Raw genomic sequence first — 23,539 nt, 5'->3', positions numbered from 1 at the left:
GCTAGAAGTACTGTTCAGTGAAGTAGTGTGGCTCACTGGTTAGAGGCGGCAGACCCGAGAGCAGAGGACGGCCCGGGACCAGGGTTCGATTCTCGGCGCGGCAGGTTTCTGGACCAGGGTCAGCGGACTCGATAATTCTCTCGCCTCGGTGCCCACTCTGATCAGTGATCACACTCGGCAACTCTGGGCATTAGCTTGCCTCATCTTCACTAACGGCCCCACCAGACCGCTGGGGATGCTTGGCCTCACCCTGGAGATACCCATTAAGGGACCATCTCTCAGGGAAGCCAGGAAGGGTTTCGCAGCGGTCGAAGCGCCTTGGGACCCTACGGGTAAGTAGTGCGCTATATAAATGCCAATACATACATTTACATTCAGGACTCTTTGTTCCATGCCCAATAACTCTACCTCATCTGTATTGTTCTTGGAGTTCATAATCCAGTGGTATGATGTTGGGGGCATGTGAGTAGTACGTTGAGAGTGTGCGCAGAAAGGAGAATCTTGTAATGCTCACGAGGCAGTGAGTCACTCTGATAAGCACCTTGCACAGTGAGGTAAATGAGTGCAATACTAATGCCAGAGACACTAAGGGAGCGAGCCCAGTAACTAAATCCTATCCAGGAGGGTGTGAGAGCGGGAGGTGATGTGTCTTTTCCACAAGATGTGTAATCACACTCAATTCTCCAAAGGGAGCAGGAGCTTAGTGTGCATAACAACCCTACCACTTATGGGGTCAGCACCCAGTGTGCATCCACTGCAGTAGCCTCCTCCTGTCTGCGTTCAGTTCCACGGCTTTAAATACTACCAATGACCCTATTCGAGAGTCCTCTCCGGATGTAACAATACTGTGCCGTCAGATCAGAAATATCCCATGTTGTTGAAAGGCGGTTCTCATGGAGCTATTTGAATGCCTCATGTATTGTTGTGAACTGAGGGTGTCAGATTTGGAATACTTTAAGTCGTGAATGATTTTGTACTGGCGCAGCACCTCCACCTCAAGGAGTGCTTAAGGACCTTGTGTAGTTGTCGCATGTCAGGAAAAATAAAACTCCCCAGACCCTGTAGGGTTTAGTGGATATGGAGTCTGGAGAGGTAGGTTTTCAGAGCCTTTCTAAATATCAAATGTTCTTTTATTTTATGGAGTTACAACAGAACCACATTCCGTGGTGTTGCCGCACAGGACTTACAGAAAGCCCATCTCCACAGTTTGCAAAAATGTGACCATAACCGTGATAGGGGCTGGTCCCTAGCTCCCTTGAGTACACATTTATACATTATAGTATAAAAGTCCACTGCCAACGGCTGCACCTGAGTTATAGGCCGGAGCGCCAGGCCATGGTCTATATTGAAGGTGTGGACTTTTAACAAGTGGTATAGCCTGTGGCAGAAGTACTATAAAGCAATAGGAGCATTTCAACCACTGAGGGTAGAATATTCTACATTAAACAACTTGAACCAGAAAAACAAGCTCTGGGCCTATGGATAAGAACGTCTATACACGCCATTGTTGTCCTTCTGCTTCTCCCTTGTCTGGAATGGATCTCTGAACAATCCAGTGTTCTAATAATTTTATGATCTTCTACTCAAAGAACCATTTTTTTTTAATTTAGATCGAACACTGCGTGTGATAAATTATTTATTCTCTTTTAAAGTCACCAACAAAAAATGATTGAGAATACGTTCGTCTTGTGCATTTTCATGGGGCAGGTGTAGAGAAGCAATACATTTGTTTAGTACTTGCAAGCAGAAAACTCACCTGGATACCTATAATCCTACAAAGCACATTCCAAGCACAGTTATATAGTGAGAGGATTTCAGGGTTACCGTCAGCAGAAAATCTGGAACTGTCTTTGTAAATCTTAAATCATCAGATCATTGGTGATCTGAAATCCTTTTTTGGATCCCCCTTTCTGTCATGGGCCAGTTCTGGTCACGTGGACTCACAACTCATAGATTGTGTTGGTGGCCACAGGTGAGAGGGGTCCTTAACATATTTAGCAGTCAATGCAAAACATGAATAAATTTACCAAGATTATTTTAAGCAAACTCAATCATCAGTCTAAAGCTTCTTGATTGTGATCATATCAAAACACCTGAAGAGTAATTAAATATATTTTATGATATTAAGGTACATCATAATCCGTTTAAATAACATATATAGAACATCTTCTTTCTTCATCTGAAGGAAAGAAAATATGAGTCAATTTTACTGGAATAGCGACCGCCAAGCTTGAGATTTCTCTGATCCAACCTCTATATCTGCCAAGCTATCAAGTGTATAACATTGATATTTTTTTATAACATTTTGAAGAGTATGAATCTCCAGTCACAGAATAACCTGCCTAGTGAATATTAATTATGCAGGTCAATATCTGCGACCCTTCTGTGTTTGTTTACAAAAACACAGATGATGGCCTGCAAGGAACTAATAAGCAGAAAATGTGACAACCCAGTATCCCTGGGAACATGGGTTGGTATTTGATTCATAAGAATAATGCTTCCCTCACTGGAAGTAAATAGCCTTCACTTCCTGAGCAATAATAATGTATGGAATTAACGGGAAACAGAAAACAACGTTTTTAGCCCTCCAATTGTTTAGTAAGTTCTCTTGTATTTGGATGCACAAGTCTGTGCAAGATTCAGGTCTGTACATTCCATGTTGACCATGACAATATTTTACAGACCAGTTTCGTGCGGACAAGTTTTGACAAAATACTGTTGGTGCTCCTTGTGAATTATGCAATGTTTAGTGAATGGTGCAAGATAGTGATCAATAGTGCACAGTGTTTAATAAAACACAGATACAGTTGACTTAAAAAGCTTAAGTTTTCATAACGAAGACCCAGGTCCCGAATGACCCAGTGGCTTCCGCTTGTGGCAAAAATTCATTAAAGTCAACACATGTACATTGACGTTTTGGCCCCTAAGCATCAAATTCTGAGTCTTCAACAGGTCCCAATAGGTAGACACCTCACAAGTAATTTAATTAGTAGTAGAACCAATCAGGGATACAAAATCGTAGATGCGCGTCCACCTGCAATCAACAAAAGATTGCTCACTCTTTCTAAAAGAAGCACTGCAGCTGTCAGTCGCACTGTAGGGGAATGCGATCACGTACCAAACAATTGGAGGTCTTAAAACTTTGTTTTTTGTTTCCTTGAGCCCTTGTAAGAACAACAGACTTTAAAAGAATAGGTTTCCATTTGAAAATGCAAGCAAAAGGAATCTGTCCCTGTGTTTGCATTCCCAAATGGGAACATATTCTTTTAAAACAGCCCATGTTCCTTAAGGGAATCAGTGTCGCTTTAAAAAAAACATGTTTCTCATTTGACAGTACATTGGGGGAGCAGGTGCTGATGCACCGGACCACTGACTTCTCTTTCTGAGGTCCATCTACACAATGCCGAAATGGGAAGCTATCCTGCAGGGACAGCTTCCTCTTCGAGAGTGGTTTACCAATCCTTGGAAGAGTCATTAGCTTTTCAATGGGGTGTAACTGCAGTTGCGTTGAACTAACCATTGATACATGGTGTTACGATTCGCAATTAGAAGCGAGTGCTCCCCTTGCAAATGGTGATTTGGAATGATTCGCTAAACCCATTTTGTGATTTTTCAGAATGGTTTTACCAAATCACAAAGTGGATTTAGTACATCACAAATTGCCATTTTGTGAGTTCCAAGGTTCATATCCACAAAATGGGTTTGCACATCTGGCCCGATGTCCCCACACTGTTATTTGAGGTCATTTGTGCCAGACATTTTTCTTGGTTTCATGATTATTGTTTTTCCTCCTTTAGGCGACATTAGACGTTTTTGGAAGTTACACTTTCTTGTGGAAGCAAGATATAAATGCAACATTTGTGGCTTTCCTGCATGGGCAATCCAAGGTTAAAGGAGCCAGTGGGTTGTTGACACCCAAAGACTCTCCGGAAAGCTCAAGCGAGAGGTATGTACAAGGAATAATGCTCATCTTTTGACAGTGAGCTGCTCTACTGTGTAAAGGGTTGTGTGGAATTTCTGCAGATATTACTTTAGAAGCTCCCACATTTTGTGTAGGTGATACTACACAACCACACATACAACTACACTCTCTCTCTCTTGCTTGCTCCCTCCCGGCCTCCTCCACATGATTGAGGAGAGTGGGAAGGGGCCACGACTCATAAGGAGAGAAGCCTCTGGGGGGTCCTGATCCCCTTCTCTTCTCTATATGGGTTATGCTGTAGTATTTTTTCACGTGCATTTATTTTTATAGACTGCAGTGTTAGGGGTTGCATTTATGCACAAAGGCAAAATCCCATTGAAGATGCCTTGTGACTATTAGTAGAGTTATTTTCATGCATAAAGTAACTGTTACTTGCATTCTGTGGGGCAGTAAACTTTAGTTTCTCATGGCAGTTTCTCTCTATTGTGTAAATAAACTAGAAATTGACCTTTGCACTGTAGCAATAAATTTGTAGATGTGTGTTTATTACTAGAGTTGCTTGAAATAACGTATTTTTGGCCAGGTTTACTTTCACTACCATGGCATAAATATATATTTATGTGGAACTCGGGAGTGCTGTAGTGGTGCAAAATTTCACAAATTCAAATAATGCTTTGTCATTCCACTTTTTAAAAGAGTACATCAACACTGCATATCTTCGAGAAGAGCTTTGTTCCAGAGGGCTCGAAATCCCCTAGGAATCGTCACTAATTTCAATACAGTGTAATGTGTATTTTAAATCCCAAAAGAAAGATTTTGAAGGCTCTGCTTTATCATGGAATCTAAGGTAGGAAATAACTTAATGCATTAATGGCTTTCAAGGGCATCAACCCACTCTGTGATTTGAAATAGTATTGGTGGGTCCAATGGAATGGCTTTAATGCCTTTAGCCTTAACAGGTGTGGACAGAGCAGCTATTTTTCAAGCCTTCCTGCTGAATCCTCTTCACTTCTCGTATGATGGGAAGGCGGTAGGTTACCTCAGTTTGGAGACGCATGTAAATTCTGTGATTGAATACTTCCTTAATGCACTGTATGCCATATACCCCCATACAAGACAATGGAGCCAGTGAGAAAGGTTTTGTTGTAGCTCTTGTAACTCTGTGAAAGGGCAGATAACTGTCGCTTTCATGATGATCCATAGTCCTACAGGACCGGTCCTGTTCAACAACCCAGTGGCGCACCCAGATGCATCCACTCCTCACAATTCACTGTGAACCATGGTGTAAGTGAAGAGTCAGATGCATCTCTTGTGAGGACTGTCCACCCTCCCACCAGCCGCAGTGCACTGGAGGGCGTTGCGATTAGTTCCAAGTCGGTTTAAATCAGCACTTGACTGCGTAACACCGCTACATATATGGGCTCTTTCAGGCTCACCCTGCACATCTACCCCGCTATTTCTAACCCCTGAAATGAGGTAATACCCACAAAGCTATAAACTATGAATAAACTAATCCAAAGTACCACCTCCTTGCCCCCTTACCCTGGGATCACCCAGGTGGCCATCCAACCACGTACGTATGACAGTAAAAGGTCTGCAGAAGGGGCAAATGTTCCTTGGTTGACGGTTGTATTTGTATCACAAAATCCCTCCCACAATTCCCTCTACTGTGAAAATGCAGTTTATAATCATAAATTCTCTTGTATAAAAGACCCTTTCAGGCTAATCTAAGACTACAGTAAAGGAGTCACTGAAACTTCTTTTCCACTTTTGCATTACTTGATACCGGGCCCATCCCACTGAGTAGGACACAGCCTCTGACAATGACTCAGAAATAGCCAGCAAGATCAACACTTTTAATTCCATGCAAGGCCAGCACTTTTAATTCCATGCAAGGTCAGCACTTTTAATTCCATGCAAGGCCAGCACTTTTAATTCCATGCAAGGCCAGCACTTTTAATTCCATGCAAGGCCAGCACTTTTAATTCCATGCAAGGTCAGCACTTTTAATTCCATGCAAGGCCAGCACTTTTAATTCCATGCAAGGTCAGCACTTTTAATTCCATGCAAGGCCAGCACTTTTAATCCCATGCAAGGCCAGCACTTTTAATTCCATGCAAGGCCAGCACTTTTAATTCCATGCAAGGTCAGCACTTTCAATTCCATGCAAGGCCAGCACTTATAATTCCATACAAGGCCAGCACTTTTAATTCCATACAAGGTCAGCACTTTTAATTGCATACAAGCTGGTCTGCCCCGCCTTGTATTCCAAGTCTCCTTTTTATAGCAGCTGAGCCCCGGCTGCAGATACGTGTCAAGGCTGTAACATGACTTTAAAAAATGAATTATTGGAAAATGACACTTTGACAGTTTTCAGAATAATTGCTTCCTACACGAGAAACCTCCAGCTGCTTTGGTGAAAGTAACATGATGTGACTGAGAGAATAATACAGTATAGGCCTGAGGCCTGCGAGCTGCAAGTACAAGCTTCCCGGACTCAGTTTAGTTTAGCAGTAGATAGTTACCTGTGTAGATTTCATGTGCTCAGGTTGCTGAGATGTGGGAGACACCAGAAAAGCTCTTTCACGAGTAGCTACGTGTCTGATGCTACACAACACTGCTAATAAGTAGTAATCACTCTGACCAAAATTAAAAAAAATCTAAGATCAATGTCAATTATCCGTTCATTTCACAATTTTTCCAGTTCGACAAAATGCATATATAGGCAAGAAAAAAAAGAAAATATAAAATGTCTTTTTTGCCAGACCGAGCTGAGTGGGTCTTTAGGGATTAGATGAGAAACTAGTTTCTGAATGGCCAAACAAGCAAAGAGGAGAGAAAAGGGATGAGGGGTAGGAGTGTTTTAAAAGAAGTGGAAAGCCTCAACGAAGGGTGGGCAAGGGGATTCTATTGTTTGAGCACTTGGTGTTCCACCCCCCACGTAAACCTAGACATATTGCTTGTCTTTTCGCACAGGGGATGCAGGGAGTATACACATTAACCAACCTTTACTGCTAACATGTTCACTTGTAAAAGAGATAGCAGTGTCAGATGTTTTTATTATGTTTTGGTTGTATCAAGAGCAAGAAAGATGATAGTCACTGATAGACTCATTATGGTAGGTTATGGTAGGTTTAATAAAACATACATTGTACAGCTGGGTACATTTGTGTGACTGTTTCACACAGTGCTTAACTTATAATAAGTACCAGGGTTCTCTTCATGATGCCACTGCAGCTTGCACCACATTGTTCCTGTCTTGCTGTCAATGATAGTATGAACACAACTCCTAACTATCTCACTCCTACAAGTGTGACAATTCAGACTATTACAGGCCCTGAAAGCTATATGGTAGCAGTTATTTTTAATATATATTGAAAAAAATTAAGTGTTGTGGTAATTGTGATATTCCAGGTATGCAGGTGCACTTGAGACCTAGGGTGACACCCACGGGCATTCCCTGGGACCTGCGGTCGGGCTGCAACCGTCTTCTAGGGAATGGGAGGGAGTAGGCCTAACTACTAACTGCAGAGCAGCAATACGGGACGCCTACACAGATGCTCTGTTCATGCCGTCAGCCATGTCCGCTGACCTCACCCTTTATTAAATACTCCCTGGTCCGAGCCCAGCCCAGGTAGTTGAATCCGATACAAAGTATGGTAGGGGCCGGGTGGCTCACTACATCCCATCCAACCTAAGAATTGGAACCAAACAGTTAAATACTATATCACTCTGTCAGCTGACGGAGACCACTCCCTGAACCAGTCCCCTCAGCATATAACGTGGTCGGCATTCCCTCTGGAGCCCTTTACACACAAAGTCTTGCCGCCGGGTGCTCGGCACTGGATTATTACGTAGCCCATATTGATGGTGCCTGCTCCGATATTCTTCGTGCTCAGCACCCTTGGGGTTGCTGTCATGACTCTTGTCAGCATCATTTCGTTCGACCCCCTCCCTCGGTTTATTGGGGGTAGTACTCACTGAAGGGCTTCCTTCCCTTGGCACTTCGGCGTCTCCTTCCCACACCTCCATTTCAGGCTCCACAACCACCTCACGAGGACCGGGAGCCTTCTTGAACCACTACATGTTCCGAGCTATATGTTGATGTCCCTTCTCCGCAACTACCAAAGTACCTTTGATCCGCACCACCTTCCAAAGGTCACGATCGAACGGTGTGCAGAACTTGGACCCTGAGTGTCGATCTTTTCTCACCACATAGTCTCCCACCTGGATGTCAGCCGGCCGAGCCTTTCTTTTCTTGCTGGTTCGTTCATTGTTGCTTTGGTGGCTGGCCTGAGTCCGCTCGACATCCAAAACCGCAGGGGTCCACACTTCACTGCTGGGTATTCCATCACAAACAGCTCTTCTCAGCAGAAGATCGTGGGGTGCACATTTGGTTGTGCAGTGCGGCGTTTGACTGTAGGCCCTCAGAAAATGGTGCAGGCAGGTCTCCAGATGGCTACCTTGAGCCACTCCAATCCATAGAGCTTTATTTAATGTCCTCATGAAACACTCTAAGTCTGGCTTGAGGTCACTGGGGTGTCATTTTCCAATGCCATGTACCATGCTGGTCGAGGAAATCACGGAATTCCTGTCCTTAGAAAAGCCGGCCCATTGTCTGTTCGGATCTCTTCTGGCAGTCCCAGCAGGGCAAAAGTCTCTTCCAATGCCGGCTGGAGACATTCAAATGCCGTGGATGCGACTATTTCCACCACTGGGAACTTGGAATGGCTTTCCATCAACACCGCCATTTGCCTCCCATTCGGAAAGCTCACAAAACCCAAACTCACCCTTGCCCAAGGTGACCTGCTCGGACCCTCTGTCATGATTGGCACTTCTGGTGGGTCAGCCCCCGTTATCAGGCACGCATGGCACTTCCGCACTTTGTCCTCCACGAGCCGATCCACGCCAGGGAACCACACTTTCGTTCGCAGGCGGGCCTTGGTTTTCTCTACCCCCTGGTGCCCCGGGTGTACAAGATCCACTGTCCGGACTTGTAATGCGGCAGGTATTACGATGCTCGGACCCCTCTAGATTATGCCATCCCCACGGCACTCAGCTCTTCTCGACACTTCCACAGGCCCTCCCAGTACTCCTTGTCATCAGCTCATCTTCAGTCATTTTCACTGAGGAACCACTACCACTGATGGTCACGTAGCGTTCGTGCTACCGCCTGTAAACACTCCTCTTGAGGCGACGCCTTCCGGATGTCTTCTAGCAGCAAAGATTGGGGGTGGGCCTCTTCCAGCAGTTGCCTCACAAATATCTCAGCTCCTTCATCCACCTCCGGCCCCCTGAACTCCACTCGGAGTCTGAGGGTGTCATTATAGATAGTCAGCCAGGTTGCTTGCCCCTGGGCGGTACACCACCTCGAACCGGTACTGCTAAATCTGCACAGCCCATCTCTCAGTTCGTGGAGACCCATTCCTCTCCATTCCTCCAAAGAGGGGCACCAGCGGCTTGTGGTTCGTCACCACTGTAAACGTGTGTCCACACAAGTAGATGTGAAAGTATTGACACGCCCACTAGATGCTTCCCTCTCGATCTGTTCATAGCAAGTCTACACGGCGGTGAGCGCCCAACTGGCAAACACAATAGGCACCCACTCATCCTGGTCTGTCCTCTGTAGGAGCACCGCTCCAAGCCCCACTGGGCTAGCATCCACAATCAGCTCCGTGGCCACTCCCGGACGGAAGTATGATACAGTTTCACCCTTCAGCAGTGCCTTCTTCACGTCGGCGAACGCTTGTGCTTCCTTATCGGTCCACTGCCACACTATGTCCTTTTTGGTGAGTTGTCGGAGAGGTTCCGAGATAGTAGCCCACCGAGGAATGAACCGGCCACAGTAGTTGGCCATCCCTTAAAAACCTCTGTACCGCGAATAACGTCTGAGGGATTGCAGCAGTTCTGATGGCTTCCACCTTAGCTGGATCCACCTGTAAACCCCGGGCCGTGAACCGATACCCAAAGAACTCGACCTCCTGGGTATAGAACTTTAGATTTGTGAACAGTCAGTCCTTGCTTCGCCAGTCGCTGAAGAGTGGCCTTCAACCTCACATGGTGTTCCTCCAGCGATTTCGAGAAAATCAGAATGTCATCCCTGACATTGATTACTCCCACTATGAACGATAGCGCTTTCCGAACTACCTCCTGGAACTCCTCCGCCACCGATGACACCCCAAAGCTCAGTCTTTTGAAACGACAGAGTCCCAAATGGGTGGAGAAAGTGGTGATATATCGGCTTTCTTCCGCTAGCACCAACAGGTGGTGACCAGAGTTCAAATCTACTTTCGAGAGCCACTGCGCCCCATTTAAATCGGTTACAATTTCATCAATGGTCGGGGTGATGTGTCTCTCTCGGCGGATGTACTTGTTCGGCAGCCTCATAACCACGCACAGCCTGATAGCCTCGGGCTATTTCGGCTTGGGTGCTCTTTCCAGCAGCGACACCCACGGCGTGGGACTGGACACCTTCTCAATCACCCAATCCTGCTCCAGACGGTCCAGCTCAGCTTCCACCAGTGATCTTAGATGGAAGGGCACCCTACGGTGGTGGAGCGCCACCGGCTTGACAGACTCATCGATGTAAGGTTGGACCTCTACTCCTTTCAGGCAACCTAGCCCCCGGGAACTCTTCAAAAATCCTGTCGACTTGCGATTGGTGTATGTGCTTCGCAAACATCAACAGCCCCAAATCCTCGGCCGTGTGGCAGCTTAGTAACGAGCCGGCCTGATCACAGGTGAAATAGAACCGCATGGCAGTGACTCTATCCTTGTACTTCACTTCGATGACGCCCTGGAGTGGAATCAGAGTGCTTCCCCCATATGTGAGAGTTTTGGCAGTAATCGGCCTTAACCGTGGCCTCGGGTTAAGCCTCCTGCATTGATCAGCGTCCAGCCTGTTCATGGCTGCCGCAGTGTCAATCAGTGCCCGTACACACAACTCCCCTATCCTCACTTGGCATGTAGTGAGATGACAAACACATTGTAAATGTAAATGTAAATGTATTGCGATTTATATAGCGCACGTATCACCCGTCCTGGTATTCCCCTGGGAGATAACCCCAGCAGGGTATCCACAAGGTGAAAGCCAGGCATCCCGCCGCGAGGGGCCGTAGTGGAGATTAAGCAAGCTATTGCCCAGAGTCGCAGAGTGTGAACCCGTGAGTCGAGTAGGCACCGGAACGAGAATTATCGAGTCCGTGGAATTTTTGAGTCCAAGACTCGCCGAGGTGGGGAATTGAACCCTGGTCCAGGACCAATCTCAGCTTCCGGGTCTGCCGCCTCTAACCCCTGAGCCACATTGTCCTCCTCATCCTCAGTGGCTGACGACGGCTATTAGCGGCTATTCCCATCTTCCTCCTCCTGCACGGTCTTAGCCTACTTCGTGAGTCTCTGTCTTGGGGGCCTTCTTCCCCCCGATGTGTTCCACTGTGGCACAATTTAGCAAAATGTCCATACTTGTTGCATTTGAGGCACTGTCTCCCTTGTGCTGGGCACACTCTTTGAGCATGCACCCCCATGCCACAGTTCCGACATTCACGCCTCTAGCGCCTCTCTTCCTGTTTGGCACCTGCTCCAGCCCCTTGTCCATATGACTTTTTGAGTGCCTCAACGCTCTCTTCCTTGATAGGCGTCGAGAACACCAGCTGCGCTCCAGCCGACTTCCTCGCCAACGCCACTACCATCTCGACCGACGTGCACATCCGCCAGCTCATGCGATCTTCCTAATATGAGTATCTTGTCCAACTTAATCCCGGGCTGGCGTAAGATTAGTTTGCACAGCTCTATTGACTTGCACCCCGTAATCAGCTGGGCCCTTGTCTCAAAGGCCAGATCGACCCTCACACACGTGCTGGCCAACTTCCGCCGTCGCGCAAAGAACATGTCGATCGATTCATCAGCACATTGCTTCGCCTGTCTCAACTTAAAATGTTCAAAGTCTGGGTTAACCTGCGGATCAAAATGGCGGTTCAGTGCCCAGACCGCCTTCTCGTAGTTGTCACTTTCACCCGTATCAGGCAGGTCCTGAAACAGTTCATAAAGCACATCGCCACCCATCAACAGCATTAACGATCTTTTCACTGCATTGTCAGTCTCTCAGGTGGCGACAAAGTAGTTTTTTCAGCTGCCCCAGCCACTTCTTCCAGGGCGGAGCCGCCATCGCGGGGTCCACAAGCTGACTGAACTCTGGGAGGGACTTCGCGGCCGCGCAATTCGGCCGTCTTCCCACCGCTCCTGCACTCTGGGCAGCCTCTCTCCCTGGTGAATCAGGCACTACCCACCGCGCCGCCGGGGTAGGTAGGAGGAGATGTCTCGACTGCACTCGGCTACACTAGGCTACGCTCCCCTTTACCGAGTAGGCCCCAACAATGCCCACCACTCGGTACTTCTCTGCGTGCACTGGTGCCTCTGCCGCCAGCCTACGCACCAGACACGCTGGGCTCACTCTCACCCTCGTAGCCAATGTGATATTCCAGGTATGCGGGTGCACTTGAGACCTAGGATGACACCCAGGGGCATTCCCTGGGACCTGCGGTCGGGGCTGAAACTGTCTTCTAGTGAAAGGGAGGGGGTAGGCCGAACTACTAACGGCAGAGCAGCAATAGGGACGTCTACACAGATGCTCTGTTCATGCCGTCAGTCACGTGCGCTGTCGTCACCCTTTATAAAATACTCCCCGGTCCGAGCTCAGCTCAGGGAGTTGAATGCAATACAAAGTATGGTAGTGGCCGGGTAGCTCACTACAGTAATCTCGAAATTTGCCAGACAGCGCCACCTCGAAATTAGCCAGACAGCGCCACCTTGTGGCAGACTGTCATAAGCCCCGGGGTTGACAATTAAGTGCCGGTGCCGAGCACCGGAAACCACCAACTTAAATGAAGCACTGGTTACACAAGCCAAAGAGGCCTAGATGATAGTAACGTATGTTAAGAAATGTTTGCAGGCTGAGTCAAGAGCCCCTATGTCGTGTTCTTGTGGTTGGCAGTGGACACATCAAACACTGGACAAAGGTTAGTGAATACAATCCTCTTGTCTCCTCCTGTCCTGTTGCAGGAGGGGGGGGAGGAGAGAGAGAGAGAGAGAGTGTGTCCAGGTGTCGTGATTGACTCATCTCCTTGCATTCCTTTTCGGTCGCTGTTCTCTGCCATCGTCTTTTACTTTTGTTTGTTGTCCTCCTTCTGCTCTCTGCGTGCCAGCCTCCATCTTTCCACTTCTAGCTCCTTGTCGTGCGTCCGATGTCCTGGGCCAGCTGGCGCTATCTCTGTTGGCTCCTCTCTTTCTACGGCTGCCCTTTGTTTTGTCTGGTCTTTCAGTTATTCTTTTTCGTGCCCTTCCTCTTTCTCTGGTCCCTGCTTCTTCTCTTTGCTTGCTTTCGGTGCGTTGTTCATTTTCTTTTTTGTCATATGTCATAGTTATGAGACCCATTGTTTGGGCGGTGTTGTTGCTTAGCAGGCATGTTCCTGGAACGTCGCCTTTCACCACATGTATGTCTTCTTAGTTCTTTTTGTCTTTATATTTCAGTTCCCTTGTGAACTTTCCCAAGTTTGTTATCTCTTTCTTTGACCCCCAGGTGAAGATCTTCACCTTGGACGCTCTCAGTGTCGGCTTTGATTCCATTTTCTCGTATTCTGATGAACACATGACATTGCATGTTGCACCACTGTCCAGTACAAACTCCGCTTCATGTTCTCCTACTCCTATCTTTGCCAGGTCCGTCTTTTCCTGGGTGCTTCTGCCTGTACGAGTTGTTGTCTCTCCTTTTCTGTTTTCCCCACTCAGTTCTATGTGAACCTCCGACATGTGGTATAGTCTTTCCACTTTCTCTTCTTCCTCATCTTCACCTGATCCTCGCGATGAACTTCTTCTTTCTCTGTCGACATATCTGACGTGTCTTGTAGTCGACTCTTGTTGTCTTCCAGTTGTTCTCCTGTCATCTCTGAATTGTACGCCTTGGCACATACTGGCGCAGTGATTTCTCCCGTTACATCTTTTGCACGTCTGGCCAAAAGCTGGGCATTTACCTCTATGTGGAAATTCCATGCCACACTTGTAGCTTGTTTCTTCATGTTGTCTCCTCCCGGTTTGTTCTCTCTGGTCGTTCCTCCACCGGCCTGTGCGATATTTGTTCGTCACGTAGTGTGCGTTTTCTATTTCAACGTTCTTCCCTCTTTCAATTTCCTTGGCATGTGCCGTTGCTCTCGCCTCTGCTCTTGCCAGAGACAGGATGTTCTCCAATGCGATCGGTTCTTTGAGGATCCTTGCCCTGAATCCTGTGTCGTGACAGCCTTCAATGATCCGTAGCCTTATTGCTTGTTCGTTGTCAAACTTGTCGAACTCACAATGTGTCACTAATTTTCTCAGCCTTGTCGCAAAGTCATCCAGCGTCTCATCCACTTGTTGACACGCAATAGTGAATGTATATCGTTCGAGGTCAATGTTCCGTTGTGGGTCAAATTTGGCCGTTAGGCATTTCTTTAATGTCTCATATGTCTTTGTTTCTTCGGTTGGCAGTGTCACTAGAAGTTCTTCGATGTCATCCCCTGCTAAGTTCAGCAGTAACCCTAGTCTCTTTCCTTCTGTTACGTCCGTTGCTTCCATATATCTTTCGAACCGTCTGATCCACTTCTCCCACCTTATTCCTGTTTGTGGCTCCGATAAGTTGAACGGCAGTGGCCTCCTGTATTGTGCGCTGGGCTTTGGGTCTGCCATCCTTGCCTTCTCGCCTTATCTGTTCTTTCTCCTTTCTGTTCTTTCGCTCCTTTGTGCGTTGTTCTATGTTTCCTTTGCTCTTTGTCTTTTCTTCTTTTTTCTTGTACCGTCTCTTTTCTCTTTTCTCTTTCCTTTCTTCCTTTCTCTTTATCTTCTTTTCTCTTTTCTTTCTTCCTTTCTCTTTATCTTCTTTTTCTTTATCTTTTTCTCTTTATTCTTTCACTGTTTCTTTTCTTTCTTTTATTTATTTTTTGTCTTTCTATTAGTATTTTCTTTATTTCCTTAAGTCTTTGGTTTCTTTTTCTCTTTTTTTTTTCTCTGTCCAGCCTTTATTTGCTGTCTTTGGCTTTGCCTGTGCTTTATTTCTTCTTTCCTCTTCAAATTCGGCACTTTCCCATTGCTCACAATCTTTTTCTGACTTTAAAATGGCCGCCGAGTCGTCCTGGCTTCCTAGTGGCGTATTTGCCTGACTCCAAGATGGCCGCCGATAGTCTCGCGAGACTTCGCAGCCAATCCGATCGTTTCCTGACTCTAAAATGGCCACCGGTGCTTTCCCGCTTGCTGATTGGCCCTCGCGCCTGACTCTAAAATGGCCGCCGAGACTCTCGCGAGAGCTCACGCCAGGTCCTTTAAACTTCGCGCTTCCTTACGCGGCGCTTACCGGGGCAATCGTGTTTTCTTTTGCAGCGGTCGGGGTGGGCTCCCGCGTCGCTGCGCTTCTTTGTCTCCGTGAATGCTCGTCCTTTCTACAACTTCTCCTCGTCTTTTTCGGTGCACTCCCAACGCTCTTTGAATCCACGGGCACGCAGATGGGTGATCCCGCCTCTCGTCGCCAGTTGTCGTGTTCTTGTGGTTGGCAGTCGACACATCAAACACTGGACAAAGGTTAGTGAATACAATCCTCTTTTATTGCGTGTACAGGAGCGGTCATCTGCACGTCTGTCCTCTGGTCAGTCCTGGTTCTGAGTGTCCCTTTCCTGTCCCCTAACCGGATGTGGTGTCCGGTGACCTGGTCACCTCCCTCATGACCCACAGGGTCCTAGCGTCCTCCTGTCCTGTTGCCCTATCTGTCGCCTGTCTGTCGGGTCACGACACCCTATACAAACTATACTTGTTTGATGCCTCAGTAGTCAGTGTAAAAGGGTGGCTAGACAACCAGTGACCAAAGACCCTTTGTGTTGCCCGGCGGTGTCGCCTCTATTACCCACAAAATATTAATCAATGAAGAAGCAGGCGCTGGAGACTGAAAGGCAGGAAACGAGGGTTTATTCTCTCCGGAGGAGAACACATCAATTCGGACAGCAAGTATCGTCACGAGGTGCTCTAACCGCATCTCTGAGGCCTGGCCTCTTATACACAGGTTTATTGCTTTATTACATGAAACATATACTTGTCAGTACTTTGATGTACGGAAAGGTATCCTAGGAATCCCCGCTTCAAGCCCGTTCCCACACATTTACAGTTGAAGTCCCTGCCCCGGTCACAACAGGAGATGATTATCGCACAGCTGGGCATTCCGCCGATTCACGGAATGTGTGGGGTTTGATCGGATCTCATAGGGTGGGGGCTTTGATCAAGTCGAGGGTCCTTTAATGGGGAGGGGAAGCTCCCTACTGTACGGGGTAATAAACAGTATCTGCAGGGCCAGGTGGCGGCCTGGGAACAAGGAAGACAAACGGGCACACAGGAAAAGGGGGTTTGTATCAAAGGACCCGGGACCATGAAAGGGATGGAGGGAGGTGTCGCGCTGGGAACAGGATGGGATTCCGAGGCAGAGCTGCGCTGAAGAGGGGTTTATGACCCGAGGCATATGAGAGCGAGGGGGTTGTCAGCATGCGGGGGATGCCTGCGGGGCTAAGAGAGAGTGAGAGACGCGCTGGCTATCAGCGAGGGGCAGAGGGGCCATGGTGCTCAAAATGGCTGCCGCTTACGTGCAAGGCATGTGAGAGCGGGAGTGATCAGTGCGTGGGGGCGCTTGTGAGGGTGAAGAGCCGTGCTGGGGGTCAGGGGTGTGCAGAGGGTGGTTCTGATCAAGGCAGCTAAAATGGCGGGTGTGTGCGACAAAGAGTAACATCGGGGAAAAAGGGAAGATGGCGCAGATAATGTTCACCAAACCGTATTAATTTTCCACAGTCCTCCCTTTAACATTTCTAAGACATCTTGCTGGCCTATTTCCTATCTATGTCTACTGCGGTGGTCATAAGTAAGGAAGTGATAACCCAGGTGAAGGAACTGTACATAAACATCACATTTTTAAAATCTTTTCATCTTAGTGGGCGGGCTCATCGTTAAGCTCGTTGCAGGAAAGTCATAGTAATGCGATATCAGGCAAAAATTATGTAGTGAGAGCGTTGGGTACAGATCATAGATGCTTATAGTCATTCGGAATAGGAACTGATAGGTTATCACGTAAGTAAGTTCTTTTCGTACTCAGTTGGAGCATAGTCAATTCAATGGTGGCTGGGAGAAAAATGAGACACAGTAAAAACAATAATCAGGGTTTCCAGTGTCTTATGGTCGTGGACCATTATTAGTGAGTTCTCAGCATTCTTTGTCGTCTTCTGTTGGCACTGTTGAGCACCTGTATTACAATTCGTTCTTTAGTAGGAATGTCCATGTGGGTTGAGCCGTTGGAGGTCTGCGGGCAGGAGTGTGTCTTTGTTTTGTTCCGCCAGACCTCGTGGGAGAAATGCGTTACGGTTTTGGAGCAGGTGCATTTTCTTCCATAATCCAGAGCATGGTCATTAGGAGGAGACAGAAAAGGATTGTGATGAAGAGTGCAATTGTCTTTGAGTTGTGGAGTCTGTCTGTCCTTGGGTCTCTGTAGTGGGTATTTCCTGTTGATTCCATCATCTTCAAGGTGCTCGGTAGCGGGCAGAACCACAGACTTCGTTTATCTTCTCTTTGGGGCGACCCTTGGTGGTGTTTAGGTCACCGTTCTGAGATTTAACATAGTTCGTGGTCTGCTTAGTCGGAGCTCCCTCCCTTTTGACGCAGGAAATACCCTTCTCTGGATGGCACAGTAGGATTTTGAAAGTTCAAGTGGAAGGAGGGGGGGTGTGTGAATAGTCTTTATGGTAGGTCGGAGGAAGAGGGGATGGAGCAGGGCCAGATCGGGAACAGACCAGGGGGACGGAAAATTTTAGACAGGCGGGTCCATAACCGGGTTCAGAGAGCGGGGACTTTTCGGCACATGTCGATCATAAAGCAGGGGCCTCAGGTCAGCCCTTTCCTTTCGTTTTGTCGGAAACAGTGCCTCGTCCTGCGACTCCTTACTGTTGCGGTCTCGCCTTGGCCACCGTCGCTGATGTTCCACGATCTGCAGTCAGGCCGCGTGCTCCCACATCCGGTCTCTTTCTCCTCCGACAGTAGTTCCCTTAAAATGAGTTTGAAAAGACAGTCTTTAGAGATTTTGCAGAGGAAGGTAATCACATAAATCTATTTCTCTCCCAACACCAAGCAACTGGGTAAGCATCCGTTACATTGAGGTTTGCGGCCAACGTATAAATAATTGATGATAGGTTTGCTGGGTTCCCTACAGCTTTCCTTCGTGACTATTTCTTTGGCTTTTTGTTGGTATTACATTCATTGTCGTGGTACGAGGTCTGATACCTATTTATTGCATTTTATTATAGTCACATCAGTTCTTCTGGCAGAGACCCACTTTCCTAGTACGAGTCTTACGAAGCTATGCCGTTCTTCAGGGCTTTCTATTTTACGGAAAAAGTGCAACGTGCTATTCACCATGGTCTGATAGGTATCTTTCTGAGGAATGAACATAGGCTAAACGATTTTCCATTATATCAATGCATCCTATCTTTCGGCTAAACATTTTACTTTCAACAGGGTTTACTTGCAACAAGTTCTTTCATTTTTGACTTAATTCTAACCTCGCAAACATCATTCTAAATTCTACATAGTTTCTTACAACCTGGCTACTTCATTTAAAAACTCGGGGGCTTGCGATAACTATTCAACTCATCCTTGGGGTGAGCGGGGTCTTATGGAAAACAACTAGGAACATAGCGAACTGGGGCAAGGGACGTTTTTCAAAACTCTCGTCCGGGGCAGTTGATACAAAACTGGGGGCATTCTGGGAAAACGGGGATGTCTCGATCACTTTTACTGTTTGGGCATTGATATAATTTCGGGACGGGGAAGGTCGCGTTACCTGAGGCCTTTTTTTATCATAGAAGCCACTGACAAGTAGTTCCCTCATTACGGGTCAGATTGGGGAACCTTAGTCGTCTTACCTGTCCCTTTCTTATCGGCCAATCTAGGTTTCATCAGTATTTAGCAGAAAAGGAGAGGTAGTAACGTGGTATCGATGTAATTTTATTTAAGACAAATTTGTGCAAATACTTGTGGTATTTGGAGCCAATCAGGTGGTGCACCAGGGGTGGTGGTTCGCCAATTAGGTGCCAGTCGCTAAGAAGAGTGAGAACGTGGAAGAGAGAGAGAGAGAGAGAGAGAGAGAGAGAGAGAGAGCATCAATAGGCTAAACAGTACACGTGTGATATGGAGAGTGGCCGTGTACTATTTAGGCTATTCAGTGCATTACCCAACATGAGACATTTCGGGTCTGTGTTAGAATGTAGAAAGCATGCAGTTTGGGACAGAAGAGCATTAGGCCGGGTACATAAGGACATGCATTGAGTTGGGTGTCTTTAGGTGCCATCTTGCAGCGTAGGTCCGCTTCATGTATCGGACATGGCGTGGCTCCAGATCTTTACTATACCCTAGTCGTGATTCCAATGTAACCTGTAGAGGGAGAAAAAGGAAGAAAGGGAGGGGGAACAACATTCGAGCATATCAAAGGTACGGGCACGAAAGTTCTTTACTTACCACATACTCGTCTTAACCCCTCGGGATATAATCCCTGGGGTCTTGGTTTCTGAAGCCAAGGGGGGGGGGGCGGGCATTGTGGTAAGGATGGCGAGCGATAGGTTGTTCATGGGGGGTGGTCCGAGTGTGGCATTATAGATCGTGTGTAGGGAAACGCTAAAAAGAAATCAGGGGCGCCTAGCGCAAGGTATCCGGTTTGTAGATGTATCTAGCTATCGGGATCCTTAAATCATTCCCAACGCTGTGATGTTCTAAGGCATATCAGTTCTTCGGCCAACCCTGTTCCTTAGTACCTTCGAGTACCGTACCTTTATAACATTCTATCATTCACACCGCTTCACTTTACCCATTCTCAGAAGTCGAGGTCCTTCTTCATGCGTTAGTTCCTGAGCTTAGTCGCATATTTGGAGGCAGCGTATCATACCTTAGATTCGATCATCAATCCGGGGCCGAACAGCCATTTTCTAATAACCTTAAAAAGAGAGCAAAATGGTTGCACACAGAAAAACCCTCCCGCTAATTCCCACATTTACAAAAGTATGCGATACCTGTTCATAGTTTGGAAAACCTTTATTTGCATAATCGTTCAGTAAGTAAATATGAGAGTGCAATCGTATTTTTCCGGACATGGCGATGGCTGAAGCACATTCAGTAGGGGGTCTATTTTGCAGTATAAAAAAACATTTTAAAAAAGGGTGTACTTAGTTATTTGCAAGAAACTAAAAAACGTCTATTAATAATTGAGGGATCAGGGGCATTTACTTCATAATTGGGAACACAGTCAGACTAATTGCAATCACATTTCCTAGATGTATACCGTGGGTGTGCGTCATGAGCGACGTTATGTATCGGTTACAATAAATATCACAATAAATTGTACATTGAAATCAACATTTTAACGGGATCCTTTTAAATGTTCGCCAAGTGAACCCTCCTCCCTTTTTCGTCAAGTGTACAAAGGATCACATACATATCTCAGAACATCAAGTCTTATTAGCTAAAAAAAACACCACGAGGTGTTCGTAAGTTCCTATTGACACCGGCGCCATTTTGGGCGAGGCCGGGTTAGTCTGGGAGTAGCATCAGGGGCAAAATGTTTCCAACGACCGGCGGTTGTACCAGAGTCCCTTTCGGCAGTTCAAAAACCTGTGCTAACAGAGGGGCTGGTAATGTGGACCGTCAATCAAAAGGGGAGGGAGGTAGAATCTTCCCTACCAGGTCACGTTGAGGTTCAGCCGGAACTTACTCGAATTCATTAGCCCACAATGTTTCTGGATGGTTCAGACTGAAGCTGGTGCTGACACGAGAGCCCCACCATCTTGTGGCTATGTCGTGGTCATTTCGCTAGTGATCAAGGCAGTTGTTCCCCACCGGAAGCCTGTGGATGCCGAGGGCTCCTGGGACTTTGGTAGAATCTTCAAAGCTGTGGGGATGTTGTCGGAGGTGGGGGCTCGTGCCCAGGCGGGCAAGTGCCCGAGTTACAATACCGGACAAAGTTACTCCAGCGGCCTAGACCCGCCTTCCAGGGGGCCCAGACGCCATTTTGAGACCCTGCAGCAGCCGCCCTTCGTCGTGTCTTCAAGAGTGGAAGAGACTTCTTGGGGCGAAAAAAAAAAAAAATGGAACACCGTGCCGATGGAGCAGGACATTTGGCTCGGGGCGCTAGGGTGCAGCTGTGGCGCCTCTACCTGGGGAGGTGAGGGAGGCTCGTTCGCGCCGCCTCCCTCTCCCAGTGCACCCCACGCCGTTCCTTCGAATCAGGGGTGTACATGATGACCACCCTACACCCCTGACTCTGCGAGTACTCTGGAGGACCATTGTATGTCCGGTGCTGCGCAAGTATGCCCGTCGGACATTGTATGTTCTGTGCTGCGGAAATAGGTCCGTCGGACATTGTATGTTCTGTGCTGCGCAGGTATATCCGTCGCCCGGCTGGAGGATTTCGGCGCCGGGCCGGGGCTGGGAAACCTCCTACCTGTGGAGGTGGGAGGGGCTCGTTCGCGCCGCCTCTCCCTCCCAGCCCACCCTGCACCAGTTCAGCGGAGGTATTTGCGATGGCCGGGCCAGGAGATACGAGGGAGGGGGTCATCTGCATCCGCCCCCTCCCTACTCGTGGCCCGGGGGACGCCGCCCCAGGAAGGAGAGGATGGGAAGACCATTTCATGCCGGGCCCATGGGGCCTCCTGGACATCTCACTGGCGACCTCTTCGGTCTATGGCTGTCGGCAGGCCCCGCCCCACACGTGCTGTGTGTTTCACCTTCCGGATGGGCGGGACCGGTGACCTGCTACATTTTGGGAACTTCCGGAGTTGGCGTAATATGTTTTGTATTGCTCCTATTAGTACGGTTTTACTTTACAGAATGTTTTACTAGTTTTCTATTTATCGTTGGTTGTGTGTTATCTTTACTGTAATTAAATCTTAAATTATATAACAGAGACTTGGCTTCCTTGAATCCTTTTACTACGAGAACCTCATCACAGTGGGGGTAGGTATTTATGCCTGGGTAATGGGGGCGGGGTATCCACAAGCACAGATTTCCTGCATGGGGGGTTGTCTATGCAGGCCTGTAATTGCTTTGTTCACAGAGTGGGGGCAAACAGACAGTAATCAGTCCCATTGCACTCGAAGTTTGAGTTCATTAATGGAATGTATACTAATCTGTCCGAAACTACTCTGTGCGTTGTTCCTGTATGTTATCCAAAAGGGTAGCTTTTCGTGTTCGGGAACAGTTGCGGTAGTACGGGGTTCGTTACTGGGTAGCTCAGAGTTTGAATGGATTTCCCGTCTTAGTGTTGTCCGATCTATGAGAACTCAAACATGTCGCTAAAATCGGCCTGGCGAAATCTGTGCCATCGGGCGTAATCAAACGTGGTGGTTCTATCCGTCCTGTCCGTGCTAGTCTGATTCGTCTTTGTCTCACGCCTTTTCCCTTTCTGCCGGCCTGTTATTTCTGTCGGCCCTCCGCTCTTACCTATGTTCCGTAGAGTCGGGCATTGGGCTTTCCAGTGCCCGAAACATTTACAAAAAGCGCATTGGTTCTGCCCTATGTCTGTTCGTCCTGTGCGTAGTGTCGGGGGATTACTTTCGGGTCGTTGTGTCTCGGGGTTGTCCTGTCGGTACATCCCTTTACACTGTTCCCTTTTTGTGTCTAATCCTTGGAACTGTGTCGTCGCTGCCCCTTCCTTTTGCCTACCAGACGCTTGGACGGTTGTCTGTCGCGTTTCTTTACCTACTCTGACTTCGTCTCTTTCCTTTCGTTGCATTGCTTCTTTGCGCCACATACCGAGACTGTCGAGCATAATAGGCGTTGTCTTACTACTACGGAGGGCTATTTCTAACGTTTCTATTTTGTCAAGATCGAAGGATCCTATCAGTGGCCACTGTTTCTCTTGATTTGCTTTGGTATACTTGTGCCATAGCTTACTATAGGCTATGGTAATTAATCCATACTTTGTGAACATTTCTTTATTAGGGGTGCCTTCCAGCGGAGCTAGATGGTCCACCTCTAATAAACGGTCCGGGCTGAACCAGCTACCAATCAGTGGGGAGAAGACAGGCATGACGGGTCACAATGGGGACAATAGTCAGCACTACCTATCTTATCACTGTGTGCAAAGACTAGACAGAATATTTCTGTTCTACGTTGTTTGCAGGCAGTGAATACCTCATGAACCAATATCAATCAAAAATGGTCAATGGGGAGAATAAGTAGGCCCGCAAAAAGGTCTGCGTCACCTACCCTTTCACTATCTGCAAAGAGGGAACCTATTCTTTCCTGTTTGCAGACAGAGAATCTCCAGAAAATAATCCGTAACAGTTAATCAATGGGGGGGGGCAATTAATCAGTGGGGGAGAAAGATAGGTACGACGGGTGTGTTACCTATCCTTCACTGCTTGCAAAGAGAGAGCCGGTTGTTTCTCCGTTTGCCGACAGCGAAACTCCAAATGAATCAACAAAGGGTAATACTATTATTTTTTTCAATCAATCAAACAATTATTTCGCAATTCGTCGTGTCTACACGACCTTACCCGGACCGTATGGACAGTTTCTTGTCTT

The 23,539-nt window shown here is 47.5% G+C and overlaps 1 protein-coding gene across 1 annotated transcript in view; it reads left to right on the top strand.

Annotated features, from left to right (window-relative positions):
- LOC147729704 (uncharacterized) overlaps positions 1–23,539 on the top strand; it is a 363,931-nt gene that overhangs the window by 277,515 nt on the left and 62,877 nt on the right. The window contains exons 21-22 of the mRNA XM_086954024.1: positions 3,798–3,946; positions 13,448–13,664. Coding sequence (XP_086810150.1) covers positions 3,798–3,946; positions 13,448–13,664 — 366 coding nt within the window. The remainder of the gene's footprint in view (positions 1–3,797; positions 3,947–13,447; positions 13,665–23,539) is intronic.

Source organism: Lissotriton vulgaris, chromosome 2_1 (genome assembly GCF_964263255.1).
Source record: "Lissotriton vulgaris chromosome 2_1, aLisVul1.2, whole genome shotgun sequence".
Lineage (NCBI taxonomy): Eukaryota > Metazoa > Chordata > Amphibia > Caudata > Salamandridae > Lissotriton > Lissotriton vulgaris.
The sequence above is the reverse complement of the archived record's forward strand: the minus strand, read 5'-3'. Positions and strand labels throughout refer to the sequence as shown.